General features: G+C 32.7%; 1 protein-coding gene across 6 annotated transcripts in view; it reads right to left on the reverse strand.

Annotated features, from left to right (window-relative positions):
• Positions 1 to 22,443, reverse strand: part of LOC145248075 (protein PALS2-like) — a 203,812-nt gene that overhangs the window by 23,649 nt on the left and 157,720 nt on the right. For all 6 annotated transcript variants that reach the window (XR_013863323.1, XR_013863322.1, XR_013863321.1 and 3 more), the window contains 7 exons: positions 21,845 to 21,923; positions 16,495 to 16,643; positions 9,179 to 9,310; positions 6,903 to 7,011; positions 5,420 to 5,473; positions 1,513 to 1,674; positions 976 to 1,178 (listed from right to left, as the gene is read on the reverse strand). Coding sequence is in view for 3 of the 6 variants with exons in the window: in XM_080109853.1 (XP_079965979.1) it covers positions 976 to 1,178; positions 1,513 to 1,674; positions 5,420 to 5,473; positions 6,903 to 7,011; positions 9,179 to 9,310; positions 16,495 to 16,643; positions 21,845 to 21,923 (888 nt within the window). In the remaining 3 variants the exon portion in view is untranslated. The remainder of the gene's footprint in view (positions 1 to 975; positions 1,179 to 1,512; positions 1,675 to 5,419; positions 5,474 to 6,902; positions 7,012 to 9,178; positions 9,311 to 16,494; positions 16,644 to 21,844; positions 21,924 to 22,443) is intronic.

Genomic DNA, 22,443 nt, shown 5'->3' on the forward strand with positions numbered 1-22,443 from the left:
CAAAGACATCGCAATTTAAAAATTAAATCGGGGAATCTGATGACATTGATGGTACAAAAAATAAATTGAAAATAAAATTATCAGTGTTTGCATGGCAGATGGCAGACACTAGATCAAAGATTTTGTCTCATGAACATCATATCTACTCACCAAGGTGACTCATCCTAATAATGCACAACAAATGCGCCATTATATCATCATCTAGTCATGGAAGTGTCACGGATCCTCCCAACTCTCTCATACCATCTTGCTCTATCCTCCATCATACCAGGTAGGTTTTCAGATATTGTGGGTGCGTTTTTAGTTGCTTGACATATATTCTGTTTAGTTTCTCCACTGAATTACATTTCTATTTTGGCATCCACAAAAGACAATCATTGACGATTTCATCCTTTAAGCATTATATAGTTATAATCTCAATAAAAATTGACAGTACTCCTTTTTACTGATGCAGTAATTTGAATCAACTTCGATGTTCCCTCAGCTGTCAAACACTTGAATCATTGTCCTCCCCAATTCGTTCTTATTAACGCAGCTATTCTCCTCATATGAAAATTAATTCGCCTTTACATTTTAAAACCACATACCCCCATGATTTTTCAAGATCATTTCACGTCAGTCTCTTGCCCAGATAAGCACTTACATCTCTAGCCCTTCAGACACGGCCAGACACAACTAGCCCCTCAGACACGGCCAGACACAACTAGCCCCTCAGACACGGCCAGACACAACTAGCCCCTCAGACACGGCCAGACACAACTGGTAATCACTAATAACCAATAGAAATAATTCATGAAGTCATAATCCATTGATTCAGATAAAATATGACATATTATGTACATTTAGACAATTATTTTGAAATAGTTTTATTCGTATATAGATATCTAATTCTTACTTGGCATAGAGAAAGGAACTAAATTTTTTGCTCGTATCTATCTAGATAAAAAAGAAAAAAAAAAAGTCCGAGTTACTTACGGTCGGATTGATATCCAAGACGCACATTTTTGATGATCTGATTACTTGAATAATCGATTCTATTTTTGTGCCATACAAATTGCCATTGTATTCACCATGCTCCAGAAAGTTCTCATTTTGAATTTCTTCTTCCATTGCTTCACGTTCCATAAAATAATAACCCTGTCCATGGACTTCACCCTCTCTCGGAGCTCTGGAGGTATCTATTAAAAAAAAAAAAAAAAAAAAAAAAAAAAAAAAAAAAAAGAAAAAAAAAGAAAATCAGGTTTTAATACAGCAAAAATAATATAACGGTTACCTCCCCCTTTTTTTTTTTTTTTTAAATAATTACCTCCCTTGTATTCTAAAATCTAGTCGTATCTGATTGGTTAAGAAAAATCGTTATGCCCAATAACCAAGCATTACATTTTAGTATAGATAAAGATAAAAAGCTTTTGTTCAACCTAGCATATTATAGAAATGCTTGGATGCATTGAAGTACAAAAGTAAAAAATTCAAAACAAAAATAAAAGATGCATCAAAGAAAAAGGTACATACGTGGCATGACTGCTGCAAATCTTGTGGGATCAGACTTGATGAGTCTCTCTTTGAGAGATCGTCTCCCAACACCAGTGGCTCCAACAAGAACCAGAGTTTTCCTTTGGAAAGGTGGCATCTTAATCACTTCCTCATAGATCATAATTTCACACTTGTCGTAATCTGTAAAGAAAAATCCATTAAAGTTTTTCTTTATCACTTATTTTTTCCTTATTTTTATTTTGTTTTCTTTCTTAAAAAAAATGAGTTAACTTCTTACATATACATGGTAAACAGCTGATGATTAGTTTTCTATTTAACAATTTTAGTTAATGTTTCTAGTGTCAAGTCTGCGATATGTTTAAATTAAGTAATCCAATTTACAAAATTTTCACTACTTATGATCACTACACTATAATCTCATTAACCCTTATCCTCGACTGGCCCCCGGGCCTTGATAAGTGGTGACTTTTTGTAAAAAAAAAAACAAAAAAAAACACATTTAAACAGCATTATTTTATTCCATTATATTTGTTTTATAAAACACACAAAGCTTCTTTAAACTGTATTGAAGACAAAAAAACAAAAAAATAAAAGGGTCAGAACTTTTCCTTGCTTGTCTTTTGTCGCCCATGCAGTCAACAGTCGTATTTTTCTTTTCTTCACAAAATCACAATTACGTTCAAGCGTGTCAAGAAGATTATATTCTGGCCCTCTCACAAAAAAAAAACAAAACAAAAAAAAAAAAACGTCCTTATATGCGGTCACTTAATCCCAACGGTACCACAATTTTTATATCTCTTTTCTTTGGACTGGATGGATTCCGGTTCGAATAAAAGCAATTATTTTGTGAATCTTATTTCGTCAACTTTGCAGAATCAACGAATTGTTGTTCAGTTCTACTACACACCGTTTTTTTTTTGTTTTTTTAACAAGAGAATCACCACTTATCATGGCTCAGAGGCCACTCGAGGATAAAGGTTAAAGAGTGTACAGTGGTCAAAAGGACAATATTATTGTAATCGTTAGAAGTGTAAATTTGGTAAATTGGACTACTTAAGAGGAATGGCTCATCAAGAATTTGTTTACGTTGGACTTGAAGACGGCCATATTGTAGTCAGCTGGAAAGCAGGTAAACAGAAGAGAGTTCGACAGGTGTGCAGTTCTAAGAAAGAAGCTTTGTTCATAGAATCTACATTTAGGTTTACGCACAGATAAAGAGTGGGGGAAATTATTGATAGTGTTTCAGCCAAACTATATATATATATATATAGTGAGATTGTGACCTCCAGTCACTCGATCACTGTAGATTGACATTTAATAACGTTAATGTCTTCATAAGTGTTTAAATTCACTTGCGGTTGATAGTGGCTCTGTGAGTTATGTTCATACAAATGGAGACAGATGGCTTCGTTGCGGGGTTCGAATCCCATGACCAGCAACAATCATAACTTCCTGCATTGATGATTCCGAAAGGATGAAACACTAGTGTCTGTACATATTAAAAAATGATTATTTATAATTATATATATATATATATATATATATTATTTTTATAATGCATTGTTCTTATTTGTGTTTGTTATTGTCATAAAAATCAAACAATAGGTGAAAAAAAAAAAAGCATTAAACATGGAGATTGTGTAAATCTTAATAAAATATTTCAAATTGACCTCAAAAGAACGGAAAGCAACTAAATAGGAACAATTGCTTGGCTTAAAAGTGATTAAAAAACCGATTATCTCCCTTGAAGTAAATGTAAAGCTTTATAAAAAAAAATCTTGCAGTACCCGCTAACCGGCGTCGCCCGGTAAAAGCGTGCCCCCCTGATAAAAATTTTAGTACCGTTGTTGTTGCTGTTCCCCGACCCCCAACTTCCTAACATAACAAACGGCTTTCAAAATAGACACCTCTAACTCCTCATGAATATAATTTTTTTAAAGATAGATTGTGCGTTGGCCTACCAGGCCATATTTATCAAAAATTGAAAAAAATAAAATTAAATAAAATAACTGAAATATTTCGCTATTTCATGTTTCTAATGTAATCCCCACCCCCCACAATTTAATTTGTCATATTTTGGAGTTAGTTTTGTTTATGAAATTGTTAAGTGAAAGTACAGAATGATCTCATAAAAAAAATTTAATCTCGGACCCACTTCCACCAAAAGAGAATTAAAGTTATCGTTATTTTATGTTTTAAATGTAACCCACCCCCCCACCCGCCCCGTCACAAAAAAAAAGAATTGTCATGTTTTGCTGTCTTCCCTCCCCCTCAATCACAAAACTTGAAAAAAAATGGTAGGGATGACATATCTCATTGAACGCTAGGTGGCCAAAAAGTGAGTGCGCATTTTACGATAAAGTTATATAGGAAAATGATCCCCTACTCTAATAAGTTAAATTTTAATTTATTATCAAAATTTGTGCTTTCATAAGAAAAATAGTAGAACTTAATATTTTTATGGGTTAAACAGTGATGGGTTACAGTGTACAAATTTAACATTGTTTTAATGCCCTCTCTATGTTTCTCTCTCTCTCTGCCGATACAATGATTTTAATCTTTCTATCTTTCTCTCACTCTGTTACTCTCGCTTTGTTTCTTTCGTGTATTTATCAGTTATGTTTTTTGTTGTAACTGCAATATTTGTTTTTAATAATTTTAGATATCACCATAAGAAAAAGAAAAATGCAACCTCTCTCTCTCTCTCTCTCTATCTCTCTCAGTTCGGTTCTGTTTTTTTAGTGTTTAGAATAGTATTCTTGAATAAGAGATCGGTATGATCTAAGCCAATCAGGATAGGATTGTTGTAAAGGGGAAGTTATTATTTTTCAAATAGATGGACAGAAATTTAATGGTTGGGCTATAAGTTTATGAATCTGTTAAGAACAGTGTAATCCGGAAGTTGTGTATAAATGTACACAGTGTGAAATGGGAGGCGTAAGAGGACTTGTGGAAGAGGTGGTAAAAATCTAGTTACTTCCTTTGTAGGTTACGACGATGATGTACATGGTGCTCCTCAGAATAACTAATGTTTTAATACAAAATAATGTGTATGCAAATGCGTGCTATAGGTAAATAAGGTAATGGCTAATGGATGGTGTAAACATAATAAATTTTTATGTGCCATCTGTTGTTGTAAACCTACGCTAGTTTCATCCAGAGAGGAAAAATTGCTCCTCTTATATATATATATACTAGACTACCCGTGATCCGTTGGGTTAGTATGTTATATTAGCTATGGAATTAATGTATGGGCGTGACATTTGTTATGTAAAGACAATAGTTTTTTGTGACATAACAGAAACATTTCTATGAAAGTATATTAAAATGAAAAAATGTGCACTGAACATATACCATAATACTTAAACTTAAATTCAAATTTTGATATATCTTAATTTAAACGCGAAAAAAAAAAAAACAATTGGGACGCTGAAAATGTACACAGTAAAACAATACGTTATATTGTCGCATGGATTATTTATTTGTAAGAAAATTGCGTTAAAATAACTTAAATGTAATACGAAAATGAACAATGTAAACAAAACGCAGAAAGTATTAACAATTGTTTATTTGGATAATTAAAACACGAAAAAAAATTGGGACGCTGAAAACGTACACAGTAAAACAATACGTTTTATTGTCGCGTTGATTATTATGGGTTTATGTTTATGTACACATGCGCAACCGGAAGTCGCAAACCGGATATTGGGTTACAACACCCGTTACAAGGTCATTTGAGTTTTATAATGATATATATATATATATACATATATATATATATATATTTAAAGTTTTAGTGAAACTAAATAAGTTTTTACAACTTAAAAAAACTGTAAATGGCTGTTCAATATTTACACATTAAATTTAGTAGTAATTAGAAAAAAAAAAAAATCAGGTAGACTTCATAAGTTTTATAATTTCCTACCTTTGTTATTCTTGGTGTTATACTTGATCTTCTTTTTCCTTTTGAAACCACAAACTGAAATATAAATGGACAAAAATTCAATAAAAATGTTAAATTTCTTAATGTTGGAATTCACAATCATATAATACATCTCGTAGATTCTCAGAGGTCGGTTACACATTATGAACTGGTTTCACTGCAGGTTTTAAGTTTCAAATCATCAAACTCGCTTCATCAGCAACCAAAGCATTTTGTAAAATTTTAAATATGATTTTACACAAAAAAATATGACTGTGTGACATGGATATTCAGCATCAGCCAATAAAAATTGTTCCAGCAATTCTACTTCTTGTATTTAAGGGGTAGAGGCGATTAGCAATAAATTAACCCTTTCTCAATGGGAGAAAGCAAAGCTATTGGCAAGAAAAGATGGAGGGAGGAAAGTCAGAGGACAAACTTTTATGTTAAAACTAAAGATAGAGGAATTTTTCTTGCAGACATTTAAAGTGCAAAAATTAAAAAAACAAAAACAAACCATTAATTCATAGTAGAAGTCAGAATTAAAAATAAAAAAGTGCTAAAATAGCGGTTTTGGCATATTTAGTAAGAGACAGAAAATCTAAAAGTTATCTCTTAAATTCAAAAAGGTAAACCTCCTAGTCGACACAGGCCTAGCAACATAACACAGTCAATAATGATTCATGCTTATGGTGCTGCCGAGGAAAAAAATAAAACTAATAGCCCGTGTTGCATTATTATCTATTTGATGGTAGGAAAATATGACACAAGGGTTGGAAAGTAGGATTGAAAAGTCAACACCCTAGAGAAAAATCACTGACCTGCAAAAATATGCCCTGTCAACATTCCCCAGTAGGGAAGCCTCAAGCAATTAGCTTGAAACTAATTCCTTCTCAAAGAGAGAAGGCAAAGCCTGAGTAAGTGAATCTCACAGAACAGCATAGGATAAATAAGATACTTTAATCAACAGAGGAAAAAATTTTTAATAATGGTCTATTTGGGATTTTGTGACTTTCTGATAATTGTTGCAGTTTTTAGTATAATGTGAAAATCTAAAAAGGGCAGATATAATAAGTTTCATCGATTATTCAATTGTAAGTAGTCCTAACAAACAACCCAGATTTGTGTATATAATACAGATGAAAGTTTTAACTAGCCTATAAAGTCAAGTAATTTCAGTATAAAATAACATTTTTTTATATGGAAATCACTTCTGATAAGGTGTGATATCACTTCAGCTATTGAAATAGGCAACTGTATTAAAATAAGGTATCAAAATAAGGTATCAAAACAACACTAGACCAATGAGTCAAACCAGCTGGAACAAAGGAAGCAGAGAATAGAGCAGACAATTCTGAAAAACATATACCACTATAGTATTTATAGAAAAGACTGAATGAAAGGTTGCAGAGAAGATAGGTATTTACAAAATATTTTTAGGAATAAATACAAAAAAAAAAAGAAAAATAGGTTACGGAGTACTTACAGAAACTTTTGGAATAATCATATTCAGGTGAGACGAAAGCTTTTCTTTTTTCTTCCAGTGATCGAGATGGAATGATGCCTGCGATGCTATCACCATTAACTTTGCGGGCCTGAATAAAAAAATAAATAAAGCAAAACCTTAATTTGTCATCAGAATCGATTAAACATGACCAGCAAATAATATTGAAGAGTCCCTTTTTATTTGCCCCACGAAAGCGGAGTTATAAACAATGTCATTTTTTTTTTTTTTTAATGTAGGAATATACAGCTCCCCTAGAAGGGCCCTCTGGAGTGAAACCAAAATTTTAAATATTGCCTCAATCAGGAAGGATTTCTCCTTCACTGACAAAAGACAAAATAGAAGTTTAATATCAGAACATATACTACATTATGATCTTCAACAAAAAGCCAAGAATATTTGAGATTTATATTATAATAGTGGGGGGGGGTAGTTTAGACAAATCAAACTCATCTGTTCTGTATATTCTATTTTGCAAAGGGTGGAAGTGGGTGGCAAAGATAAAAATGAAACACTTTCTCCTGATGTCAGACATTTTTAGAAAAGTCTTTAGTTCTTGTGCAGAATTCCGCCTATATTAAAAAAAAAAAAGAGTAAAAACCTGACGTACACGTAACAAGAAAATATCAATGCAAAAATCACATAAATTAATCAAATAGTTTAATTTTTATGAAGAAAATCAAATTTTATTAATATTCAAGAAGTCAATGCCTCACCAACCATTTTGAAAAACCTCAAGAAAGAATGGGAGGACAACTGAACAATACTTAATACTTACTAGATTTATATTGTAATGTCTACGAATTCCTATCAATCACTTAATATGGGTATATACACTATACAGATTTTTTTTGTTGTTTTTATTTTTTTTAATATAGGAGGAATGCTGTACAAGAACCAACTTTTCTCATTCATAATACTTAACAGCGACAAAGTGAACTGGGAGCACTTGAGGAAAACCTGTCTATATCTGGAATACATTTCGAGGAGAAAATTTCCCTGCTGGCTGCAACATAGTTGTCTTCAAGTCTAAAATCAATAAATACTTGTTAGAAATCATCCTCACAAGTAATGAAATTTTATTCATTTCGTTCATCATTTTCAATCCTCTCATAATATTCTTCATTAGTATGATGGTATATTAAAGCGAAATCTGGCTAGTGAGGGGTTGAGGACATGTGTTGCATGAAGAGAAATAATTATTTTCATCATTTTCTTCTATGTTTTTGGCCTTCCCCTATGAACCGAGCCTGCTAGCTCAACTGTTCTACATCTACTACCCCAAGAACTATCATCCATTCTTTCAATATGGTCATACCATTGAAATCTGTTTTGCACACATCTCTTTATACTGTCTAAATTCAATCTTTTTCTTAGGTTATCATGTATAAGCCTGTCTTTAAGAATTGCATTACACATCCATTGCATCATTCTCATATTATTTCTATCCATGCAACGCATATACTCAACCCCCACCGGTCAAGTTTCACTTCCACACATCATATTGCATACACATGCTTGATAGACTCTTTTGGTCACCTGTGATAACGTTATGCTGGGTAGTAAGTGCACAAGTTCCCTTCATCAACCACTCGTTTACCCCTAGTTTACATAATGCCCATCAGAAACCTCTCTTGACACTGTCAAAAACTTTATCCAAATCCGTGAAAACAAAATAAAGGTTCTTCTTATTACCAAGATACATCATAAAGCATCTGTCTCAGAATAAATATACCAGCAACAGTACCTTACTCTGAAATAAGACTCTATTGAACTGAATCTGCACAGAATTTCAAACAGAATCCTTTATTTAATCCACAAAGGTAGTATGCTCTTGTTCTGTCAGCCATGAATGCAGAAGTAATTTATAATTATATTTTGAGTATTGCCTGCGCTGAGGATTGAACCTTCAACCTTCAGAAGAGCATGACTGAATTTTACCAAGTAATTAATCCACTATGCCACAGGTCCTTGTGGGCGACACTCAAAATATAATTAGCAATTATTTAGGACTTCTACCCAGTCATGGCTGACAGAACGAGAACATACTACACCAGTGGATTAAATACGGGATTCCATTCGAATTCTGTGCAGATTCCAGAGTTTTACAAGATACACCTGAATAAGGTCGCCTGTATCTTTTACAGAAGAATATGATTAATGATGCAATTCTTCTTTAAGGAGGAAAGGAAGAGGAAAAGGAAGGAGAAAGGGAAGGAGGAGATATCTTATGAGGGGCCAATAATAATTTCACTTACCTGCCACCAATTGGAATCATCATTGCATAGGATTTCCAGAATGTCACCATCTTTGAAGGCCAGTCCAGCTTCTTTGCACGGGATCAGACGATCCTTGAAAGGATCGTAGTTGAAATGAGTTTTGATGAACAACTGAAAAAAAAAAAAAAAATTCAGGTTGATTATCCTTGTTCTTTTCTGTTGTGTAGAATAAAGGAATCAATCAAACTCACTATTATGGAAAGAAATGGATATCTTTATTCTGTTTCTTAAAGTTTGTCTTTGTTGCTTTGTTTTGGGGCTAAGGTGAAACTAAGAGGGAACACAGATTTTGATATCCGTTTTGTTTGGTATCCAAAAGAAATAAAACGGGGCAGATTGTAAGTTTTTTTTTCTTGGCGGGTGGTGGGGGGATTTAAGATTCAAACAAATAAACTACAGAAGAATCTTTATCCTTCCAGCCTTGGCAGAAGTGCAGAATCACACAATCTTGTTATCTTATAAGTGTAATGATTACGAATATATACTATTAAAAATGACAAAGAAAAAATATGCTTCCTTAGTGTTAGCAGTAGTATTCATAATAAAAAAAAAAAGAAAAAACATATCAATCGGTACAGAAAAAAAGAATTTTTTTAAATGTCTCATTATGAAAATAGAGCGAAGGATTTCCTTCGAAATTCATTTCCGATGACGGGAGGATTTGTCAAACTTACTATTTGCTTTCTTTCCTTGAAACACTTAAGATGTCTTCATCTGATAATTCGTTTACTTGCTAAATTTTGTGTGATGGAATGGATATTTTTTTTATATACATGCAAATACACATTGGTCTTTATTATGGAGTGTAGGATTATTATTAACTACAATCTTATTTTAGGTATTCAGCAATTTCTCAATATATGAATATCCTTTTTGCAATGGTTATGAACTTGCTGCAGCATGTTTGGTGTTGCATATGAATGATAGATGTTGCAGATGATAGATAAATGGTCAAAGGAAGGGGAGGTGGAGAACTGAAAATATTCCTGGTTGGAGTCCAACCACCCAAGAGATGTTTTTTTTTGTTTGAAATATAGTATCTCATTGAATGGGAAAACCATGCTAGAACCGACCTTTATTTATTTATTTGTGGACTGTTATCCTCATCTTCATAGTTGTGGTTTCACGACATTTCAGGTGATTAACCACGATGGAATAAGAATGCTGAGTCTTAACTGTATCCTCAATAATTACTGCCTTCCATAGTTGTTGTTGTTTCACCATTTTTTGACCAACTAATCCTCTGGCCTGCTTTGGGTTGGATTGAAAACTTCAGACAATGCTCACCTGGAACCATAGAGATTCGATGTGTCTATCCACTCACTCACTTAATAAAGGCTAGAAAAGATTCCAAGAAATGGAATAGGAAGGCGATCAGAGCGGGAACACTCCAGAGGAGAAGTTAAATGAGTTGAACTTTCTGAGGGCTTCCAGACGGTTAACACTAAGAACACTTAGCATTTAGTTTTTGCGTTATAACAATTTGGTTCAATTTTAATAATTTGTTGACCAAATCATACACTAATAATTAAATTTAGCTTTCAAAAAAGTATTTTTAAAAATTGCTAAAATAATACAAAAACAAAAAAATATCGGCATAGTTATACAAGAAAAAAAAATGAAATAAAAACAAAAGTAAAAACATTCCAAGGTAATACCGCATATGTACAGCCCATATTTCATAAAGAACACAAAGTTTTCAAAATCAGTTTCAATAGGAATTTTCAAACAAATGAAGTTTTGAAGAATTTAAGTTGGAACCAGATTTATACATATGTGTAGTAATTTTTTTATTTTTTTATTTTTTTTGAAAGCGATTCCACATTTGTTTCGATAATATTTTATGCAAAGGAACAAATAATAAAACTAAGGAGTCCTCCAGAGCACTACTGAAACTATATATTCTGAAAGGCTCCCAAGCAAACTTAACACACTGAAGTGGGAAATTAAGAGGTAGAAATCAAAGGATCTATACCAAATAAACAAAGAAAATTAGCAACACAAAATGCTTGACCCCCTCCTTCTGCCCACCATCTAAAAACAAAGTACATAATACTTACCATATGATAGCGTCCAAAGAAACTTAAATTCCAATTTTTAAAAAGTTAAGCTAAAAAGAAAAATATGCCTTTCTCTTAATCCTTATGAACTTTCGCACAGAAACTAAAAGGTTAGATCAATACTTTAGGTACTAGCACAATATTGTTGACCAATCAAAATACAAAAATGTGTAAACCTCTTGAGAATTAGTTACAGATTCCAAGGATTAATTAACTTTCCCTTCCCCTACCCATGGTCAAAAGTGACTGACATTAGTTGGGTGTGTTTGAAAACGGTAAAGCAATTCAGAAAACAATTTACTCTGGAGAATAAACAATAGCAACACTTATTGCTTGACTCCAAGAAGCTTTTTTTTTTTTTTCATTCCTTTTCACCCCCAAACAGAACATATTGCCACTTGGAACGTAAGAGGCTACTATTTGGGATCATTTCTAACAGGGGGACTGTGACGAGTTGAGCAGTGAGATGTTTATTTACATTACATTTAAACCTTTGCAGGGTAGCACATACAGAGAAGCAGAAAACTGCAAGGGAATCCAATGTCTATCAATTTGAGGTAAGAAAATATTAGAAGAGGTTTTTTGGAATCTAGAGAACCTTAACAGTGAAGAGGTGGGATTTTGTTGTTTATTGGGTCAATCTGTTGAGGCACAAGTGCTAGGAGTTTATCAGAGCACGTTTCATTAAAGTACTTTTAAAACAGACACAGGGATGCAACACTGCAGTGTTGGTATACTTTTTGTTTTACATAAGCATTTATATTTTGCTACACATTTATGAGTATGTTTTGGTCAGCCAGTTACAGGTGATATTGCTTATACAATGTGAAGTCTGTAATCTATCATGGATTTTATTTTTTATTCTTTTGTAATTCAATTTTTACCCTAAACAAGGCACAGTGCCACTTTGAAGTAGGGTGCTACTATCGGTGACATAAGTTGCAGGGTATTATGAAGGGAGATGAGTTCACATTACACTTGAACTTCTGCATGTCAGTACAGTTGGGAAAGCAGACTCCCAGAAGGGAGTCCCAAAGTCTAGCAATTCTGGTGAAGAAACTATTGGAGCAGAAGATTTTCTTACACTTAGGGATCTACTGTGAGGGGGTGGGATTTAGCTGCTTGTTGAGTTTGTTGGGGATATTCATGTCGAGTGGGTACAAGTGCTTGCAGTTCGTCAGAGCATTCACCATTAAAGCACTTGTAGAACAGGCAGAAGGATGCAACATTTCGTTGATGGGACAGAGGCTGAAGCTTAGATGACAGTTCAGGACCTATCAGGTTGGCGACTCTCTTTTGAACCCTGTCCAGGAGTGAGAGACAAGTAGTAGATGCACCAGTCCAAATGTGACAACAGTACTCCATACATGGGCGAATTGTGGTCTTATAGAAGTACAGGATACTTTCAGGCGTAAGTAGCTTTCTAGCACGGTAGAAAGAGCCTACGTTCTTCACAGGAGCCTTGGCAATGCTCTCAATGTATCTGTTCCAGTTTATGCTCCTTGTAAACGTTAGGCCAAGGAGTTTAAAGGAAGTACTTTCGGGTAATGTGTTCTTGGCCATTGCTATTGGTAGTAGTGAAGGTTTCTTGTAATTATTGAAGGAATGTACCATCCATTTTTGTCCCCATTCCACTACAGATTTGCGGTCATCCTCTAGTGTTTCTGACATTTCCTTAGATATGTATTCATTTGCTTACCCCTTGTGCCTGTTATAGGGAGTGGTGTCATCAGCAAATATACCCATTTCAGAAACAATTTTATCAGGGAGGTCATTTATGAATATTAGGAATAATAAAGGCCTGAGGATAGACCCCTGAGGTACTCCCGCATTTATATCATATTGTTTAGATTTTACTTTTGTATAAGTATTATCGCCTGAAGAGGTCTCTAGTTACTTGTAACTGGCTGACCAAAACATACTCATTTGTAGTGACATATAGATGCTTATGTAAAACAAAAAGTACATCTTGCCCTACTTTGGTATTGAGCATTCCTGCATTAACCTTGTTAAAATTTCATTGGTTGCTTCACCTCTGGAAAATATTAACCAGGAATTATCATTCAACCACGGTAGTGGTTGAATATATGCTTAAGTCCGAAATTGAATGAATCGAGACACATTCAAACCCCCACCACTAATTCCGTTCGCAACCAAATTTCAAACAGGTTATATAGTTGGATAGAACACCTCATTAGCTACATTTTGAAAAAAGAATTTCGAAAATTGGTTCAGTAGAAAAAAAGTTACAACAAAATATGTGGGTTCACAAACAGGAGAGCAAGTACATAAGTGACTAACGCTTTTTTTTATTTTGCATAACTTTTTTTGTATATAAATATTTTTTACTGCGATTTTGCCTATATGACATGTTAGCGTAACGGTTAGAGTACCGGGGGTTGGTGGAAAGATTTTAGGTTCAATCCCGTGTATCGTTTTTTTTATAATTAAAAAACCGAACTTTTTTTTAATAACTAATTTTTTTAACTCTCGTTAAGATTTTATAGCAAAAAAATGGTGAATTTATCGATTAAAAATATTAGTGAATTCTATGATATACATATTCTTTGAATGAACTCAAATTTTTCGTTATCACATTTGATGAAAAATGTAGTCCCATTTTGGCAATGCGTTTGACCAATGATGCTTTTGAACCCGCGACAAGCACTGCGATATCATCAGCAGCCTGGGCATAAATATTCCTATTTTTAAACTCCGTTAAAAGAGGATTCAGCATAGTTCCATAGTAAAGGTGATAAAATCCCACTTTGGGGGTTTCATTTAACTACTTCCCTTTTAACAGTTGCCCTCAGTAGTTCTACTTGAACTGTTCTGTGCCTCACCATATACTCAATCCATCGGATGAGTACTGGTGGCACATTGAGTTCTCGTAGCGACTTGAACATACTACTGAAGGGTATGTTGTCAAAAGCTCCAACGATATCTAAAAAGACACCGAGTGCCATCTTCTTTTTTGTTAGTTTACGCTCTATACAGATCACGAATTCATGAACCGCAGTCTCGGTAGAGACCCTGGCTCGGAACTACTGTGATTGAATGATAAATATTGCATAAATGTGTGTTTGAGAGCTAATCTTTTTTGACAATCATTAATAAATATTATAAATTTATATATTAATACAATAGCAATGCCTGGAAAAATCATGGATTATATGGAAAAATGCGCGCATGAAAAGTAATATTCTTAAGATTTTATTAAACCTGGAAAAGTAAAGGACAAGATATTCTAGTAAAGTAAAAAATAAGAATTTTTTAGACTTAAAATATTGCAGCTAAAAATAAAATTTGAATATTGATAAATATTTTATTTATTATTTGCATATGTTGTTGTTTATTGTTGAGTTAGAAAGAATTAAATGATCCTAATTATGATATAATAAAATTATTAATTTTTATGTAAATTATAAAATCATTAATTCCATCTACTAACTCACTAACTAATGAATTAATTTTATTCAAACAATTTTCACTACATAAATATATGCAAATAATAGGTGGAAATGAGTTCAATCCAGCGACTGACACCCTTTCTAAATCAACAATAAACAACAACATATGCAAATAATAAATAAAATATTTATCAATATTCAAATTTTATTTTTAGCTGCAATATTTTAAGTCTAAAAAATTCTTATTTTTTACTTTACTAGAATATCTTGTCCTTTACTTTTCCAGGTTTAATAAAATCTTAAGAATATTACTTTTCATGCGCGCATTTTTCCATATAATATATATTGATTGATTGATAAAAGTTTGGAAGTAAAGAGAAAGCAATCTTATGGTTAATCAAAACAAAATGGATGACTTATATTTCCCTTGCATATATCTGTGTTTGTACTTGAAAGATTATCTATTGTTTTTCTGTGACCGAAAAATATTTTTAGAAACTTAATTCCTATTTCAGTCATGTAAATTCTCGAGTTGAGAACAATACGCAGACGAGTCAGATTTTGTTCTTTTTCCCACGACAAAATATATATGGGTTTGTTATATGTTAAAAACATGTAATAACAACTCCATACCAAGACTGACAAGGAACACTTGGATAGCTTTTATGCGCAATAAAAGTTTGGTTAAAATTTGAGTGTTAAGAAAAGTTTGGTTTTATACTTGAAAAAAAAAAAAAAAAAGAGAAAGGAAGGAATTGAAAGGCGAGTGTTTTTTAAAAGTATTTATTCCTTTTGCCGGGGGGGGGGGATATCTTTTCAGTTTTCGGTAGTTTTGTAGTAAAGAAGTATTGTTAGCTTAAACTTTGAAAGCAAACCTTCTCACATGATGCTGTACCTTTCTCTTGTTTGCTGGATCTCTCTTCTCTTTTTCCTTTCTTATGACCAAAACAAGGCACAGTTCCACTTTGAAGTGGGGGGGGGGGTTACTATCGGGGACATAAGTTGCAGGGGTATTATGAAGGGAGATGAGTAGCAAGATATTTGTTCACATTACACTTGAACTTCTGCATGTCAGTACAGTTGGGAAAGCAGAATCCCGGAAGAGAGTTCCAAATCTAGCAGTTCTGGGGAAGAAACTATTGGAGTAGAAGGCTTTCTTACGCCTAGGGATCTCTACTGTGAAGGGGTGGAATTTAGCTGCTTGTCGGGTTTGTCGGGCGTATTCTCAAAATCTTGACTATTTATCTATCCCAATCGGCTCCTACAACATACCGACCATTCACACTTTATTTTAGGCATGCACACTTCCCATTAGTTGGATTCATTTCTATTATTTTTCTCAGTGGAAAGGTGCGTGGAGCCGATACGCAGAGACGCTTTTGTATGTAACAGTGAATGAGTCAATATCTGGTTGGGAGTTTTATTATTTTATTCATAGATCCCTACACATTTGCTAATTCACCTAAATAGCAGCAGTGTTCTTCTGCACTCCCAACTGGACAACATCCAAAAATGTAAAGACAACTGTTGAACTCCTCTCCAATTCGAACTAACTCCTTAACGTAAACCATAATTCACAACACCAATTCTCAACATCTATGCTATCTCTTAGTTGTCTAAAACTCGACTGCATGTTCTCTCCAATTCGTCCTTCTAATAGCCACTACCCCTCTCATACAAATTATTGTCACGTGTATATAAAAAAACTCATCTACAAAATGAAGTTTTTCTTTTCTTCTTTTTTCTTCCCCAATCCCATTAACTGACAGACCAAACAGAGGTGGGGGTCGCTTGCATGAATAATACCTTCTATTACAGTACTCACATCTGATCTCCGAGCTTGTCTGTGAGGATTTGGCCAGATTTTCAGCATGATGCTGTCCGTGGAGGTCTTTATGATATCCATCAGTTGTTCTGGTGATTGGACTGGAATGCCGTTGACCTCTTTGATGACGTCACCCTCGTGAAGCAAACCTGGCAGAAAAGAGGGGAAAAAACAGTTTTATATTATTTGAAGCACTTGCAACTATTTTGTCAATTCAATTTAAAGTAATAAAAATTTAAATCAATAACTTTAGTTGCATCACAAAGAGATCATAAAACACTAATTTATTTATAAGAAATATAATGAATAATGGTTAATCTTTCAAGTCGAATGGACCTAATATATTATAACTAAGTAGAACACAAATTTATAACATACTTTAATTTGTAATGATCATGATTCGAAAAATTCACCACTTGCAATATTTGCCCCTGTTGTTGTTGTTGTTGTTGTTGTTGGTGATAAATAGTTTTGGAGCATGATCATTACAAGATAATATATCATAAATTTGCATTCTACTTGGAATATATATAACTGAATAAAGTACATGATTTTTAATTAGGCTAGGAAGCCTAAGGTTTCGAACTGAATGATTCGTCAATAAATAAAAAAATAAATAACATAAGTCACTAATTAGTAAAAACCATAAAAAAGTAAAATGATCAAAGTGGTTCAAGGAAACACTACAGAGTTATGCGTTTTAAAATAAATCTTCTCTTTGTACTAAAACTATTACCGCCTAGAATTTAATGTCAGGACGTCATTTCTAGCAAACTTTTCAAACTTAACGACTAAGGCTGGAACGCTATGTTTTGATTTCGAAAGTTATATATATATCTATAATATAAAGCTGAATGTCTGTGTGTGTGTGTGTGTGCCTGGTCACGAATAGGCTCCTATATGGTTGACTATTTTAAAAAAAACTGATTACATATAATGATAGAAGATGTATCGAGACACAGGAATGGGTATGTTTGATCTGGCAGAACGGTGGTTCATAAAAATTGTGGAGTCTGCGTTCACGCCTGATCCACAAAGTATGGAAATAAAAAATTTTAAAATTAAAAAAAAAAACGTTTACAAGTGTTTTTGATATAGATGTACATAATAATACTTCGATAAGTATGTTTTAACTTAAATAGGGATGATATAATAAAATTGTGGGGTCTGCGTTCGCGCCTGGCCTCCATAGAATGGAAATAGGCACAAACTTTAATAAAGACTTTTTATATCTATCTGCATAAGTATACTTTGATAATTATGTTTCAGTTTGAAGAAATATGGTATAATAAAATTATGGGGTGTTCGTTCACGCCTGACCTCCATAGAATGGAAATATGTCACAAAGTTTAACAAGGTTTTTTAATATAGATCCACAGAACATTGTGATAAGTGTTTCAGTGTGAACAGGTATGGTATAATAAATTATGGGGTCTATCTATTTTATTTTTACTTTCATCATATTTTGCTTTTGTTTTGATACCTCCGAATTCGAAGCTATCTCTTTACAACCTTTCCTTTTCATAACCTATTATACTTTCACAAATCAGAGTCCATTTTCTGTAGGCTGTTTTTTAACCCAGTCAACGACGGGTACTTTTGCTATTATATATATTATATTATAGGATCTACCCAATACAAACCTCATATTCTGGATTTCTGAAACACTAATTATTGGACATTGCTGAGTATTTTTCATTTTCCAATAAACTTTTACTTTCCTTCAAAAACGTTTTCAAAAATTGCGCTGACCAGCAAAATTAGATTTTTATCTATATATTTCTTTTGCTAATGTGTTTTCCTCTGAGGAGAAGAGGCTATCTTTGAAACTCCAGGGAATAAGGAATTTTTCTCACCTTTTCTCGTATTCCTTGTTTTGAATAAAATATTGTGAATTTAACATCGTGACGTCTATTACTTATATATATATATATAATGAATAGCTCAGTTCACTAACAATTTTAGAATCATAAAATACCAATTTATTTTTATAAAAATGAAATGGTCCTATAAAAACCTACAATAAAAATAAATACTGTCGATTAATGCTGATATTAACTTTTAAATTTAAACATTCTGCTTATGATTTTTTTTTATATATAACTAGCGAGGGTGCTCGGCGTGTGAAAAAGAAAAAAAAGTGGCAGTAGGCAGGCAGGCTCAAACCCATGACGAAAAGGAGGAAAAGAATGTGAAAAAAAAAAAAAAACTGACGTCTTATCGCTATGCTATGACGCGACAGGAAGTGAAAAGCGGTCAAATTTAGTGATGACAATCAAAAAGTTGACTTGCTAAACTGAATAGTTAAGTGAAGGAGTTCACGCAGGCGCAGTAATGAACGTCTGGCTTAAGATAAGAATCACACCATTAACTCTGGCTTTAGGCCAGTTTCTGCCGTATCTGTTTCCCCACGATGTTAAGGAAAAAAGCTCCCCAGTAAAAGGGGGAGCTCTGGCAGTGTTCAAGTGAATAGCAGTTGTCTGATATGAAGAGTTTCCCCCCACATTGATCAAAGCTAATTGCCGGCGAATGAGTTCGCTTCGATTAGTTTCGCTTTATTTATATGAAAAAGACAAACAAACACACAAAAGGACGGAATAGAGGGAATTTTTTATAAGACGATCAAAATAAATGTAGGGATGATGTCCGTTTTCGAATCGGAGATATTATAATCTAGGAAGTATAGGGAGATATTATAATCTAGGAAGTATAGGGAGATATTATAATCTAGGAACTATAGGGAGATATTATAATCTAGGAACTATAGGGAGATATTATAATCTAGGAACTATAGGGAGATATTATAATCTAGGAACTATAGGGAGATATTATAATCTAGGAACTATAGGGAGATATTATAATCTAGGAACTATAGGGAGATATTATAATCTAGGAACTATAGGGAGATATTATAATCTAGGAACTATAGGGAGATATTATAATCTAGGAACTATAGGGAGATATTATAATCTAGGAACTATAGGGAGATATTATAATCTAGGAACTATAGGGAGATATTATAATCTAGGAACTATAGGGAGATATTATAATCTAGGAACTATAGGGAGATATTATAACCTAGGAACTATAGGGAGATATTATAACCTAGGAACTATAGGGAGATATTATAACCTAGGAAGTATGAGGAGATATTATAACCTAGGAAGTATGAGGAGATATTATAACCTAGGAAGTATGAGGAGATATTATAATCTAGGAAGTATGAGGAGATATTATAATCTAGGAAGTATGAGGAGATATTATAATCTAGGAAGTATGAGGAGATATTATAATCTAGGAAGTATGAGGAGATATTATAATCTAGGAAGTATGAGGAGATATTATAACCTAGGAAGTATAAGGAGATATTATAACCTAGGAAGTATAAGGAGATATTATAACCTAGGAAGTATAAGGAGATATTATAACCTAGGAAGTATAAGGAGATATTATAACCTAGGAAGTATAAGGAGATATTATAATCTAGGAAGTATAAGGAGATATTATAATCTAGGAAGTATAAGGAGATATTATAATCTAGGAAGTATAAGGAGATATTATAATCTAGGAAGTATAAGGAGATATTATAATCTAGGAAGTATAAGGAGATATTATAATCTAGGAAGTATAAGGAGATATTATAATCTAGGAAGTATAAGGAGATATTATAATCTAGGAAGTATAAGGAGATATTATAATCTAGGAAGTATAAGGAGATATTATAATCTAGGAAGTATAAGGAGATATTATAATCTAGGAAGTATAAGGAGATATTATAATCTAGGAAGTATAAGGAGATATTATAATCTAGGAAGTATAAGGAGATATTATAATCTAGGAAGTATAAGGAGATATTATAATCTAGGAAGTATAAGGAGATATTATAATCTAGGAAGTATAAGGAGATATTATAATCTAGGAAGTATAAGGAGATATTATAATCTAGGAAGTATAAGGAGATATTATAATCTAGGAAGTATAAGGAGATATTATAATCTAGGAAGTATAAGGAGATATTATAATCTAGGAAGTATAAGGAGATATTATAGTCTAGGAAGTATAAGGAGATATTATAATCTAGGAAGTATAAGGAGATATTATAATCTAGGAAGTATAAGGAGATATTATAATCTAGGAAGTATAAGGAGATATTATAATCTAGGAAGTATAAGGAGATATTATAATCTAGGAAGTATAAGGAGATATTATAATCTAGGAAGTATAAGGAGATATTATAATCTAGGAAGTATAAGGAGATATTATAATCTAGGAAGTATAAGGAGATATTATAATCTAGGAAGTATAAGAAAACTTCTAAATAAATGTAACCTCGTCGAGAACCCCACGAAAAAAAGCCTTTCGTGGACATACAAAAACGCGCGCGCGGCTGTTTTGCCTTTTATATACATAGATATTCAGAAACTTCTAAAAATGACATTAAACCGAATATGATGCTGCTATTTCGCTTGCATTGCAGAAGTTGAAGTTTTATGTTTGTTCTAAATATAGAAAAATACCAAAAGATTCTGGCGTTCTGATATGCAAGTGATATATTTAGTATAACCAGAATCTGTGAACTATATCATGTAAGCTGGAGAATGTGGGAAGTATTTCATTATTCAAAATGAGCAAAACTCAGATCCCATTTCTCAGTTACACATTCATAGAAGCTGAGTGGCCATATTGTTTCAGTTATGTATGACCAAGAATCTTTGTTTTAAATGTGCACCTTTTTGATGCAAGCACAGCTGATGTTACATGGATTGATCATTTGTCCAATGAAAGTACTTTGCATCGGATGCACTTCCATAGAATACATTCCCCCCCCCCCGCCTCTAAATCAGTTGGATTTAAGATGTCGGCCAAAGCGAACATAACTCACAGCGACATAATTTTTTTTTTTTTTTTTTTAATATTTGGTGTTGAATCTATTTTCCAACTCTTTTCTTAACGATGGTTTCGTTGTATTCAGTTTTGCTCCAGACCGACTGAAATAAAGGACTACACGTTAGACATAGCAAAATATTTTCACCTATAAAATTGTAAAAAGTTTTTCAACTTTTTTTAATTTGCAATTTTTTTTTTTTTTGCCTGATGAGATTAATAATGATCAATACGGTTTGCACATCATAAGATATCACTATATTTGCATAAAGAAAATAAAAATTATATATCACTGTATTGTTAGTTGAAGACATTTTATCTCTTAACATTTATATTTTTATGTTTTTATCCATTTTTTCCAACATTTATCAAGAATTTAATTGTGAGTATTGATCTCAGGACATTTCCTAAGATACAACAAAAGCCTACACCTTAGTGAAACTACGAACCACATTGTTGCATTTACCTTGTTTGGCAATCACACTTCCAGTGATGATTCGAGCCACAATTAACTCATTGTTGTCATCTAACTTCACTGTGATGCCCTAGAAAAAATACAAAATAGAAAAAAAAAACAAAGTCTGAAAATTATTTTCTATCAATTTTTTGTAGCTTAAGTAAAAAAAAGCAGATACAGTTTAACTTTTTGCAAAAAGCTTCACAGAATTTTTATTAAGTCATTGACGTTTTACTAATTATGTATGCCAAATTATGGCGCAACAAATGTAAGAAAAACACGACACCTGTTCTTGCTCATTCTTTATTTGTATGATATATAAACTGATATATATTTCTTTTTTGTTTTGCTAAACATCTCTGTAAAAATGCACCATTTTTTATCAGACTTGGAGAATATTTTTAACAATCATACGAGTCAAACATAAAAAAAGTTTAAAGAAAAAATATTTGTTTATTTTTTTTTATATTAATTTTTTATAAGAAGTGTTTTTTTTTTAATAGCAAATGCTTACCAAAACATGACGCTGAAAAGTAAATATATCAACGAATTATTCCCACAAAATTCACCCCACCTCCCCAGTCTGGAAAAAAAAATTGTCTATTTTT

Source organism: Euprymna scolopes, chromosome 26 (assembly GCF_053919585.1).
Source record: "Euprymna scolopes isolate OS-2025 chromosome 26, ASM5391958v1, whole genome shotgun sequence".
NCBI lineage: Eukaryota > Metazoa > Mollusca > Cephalopoda > Sepiida > Sepiolidae > Euprymna > Euprymna scolopes.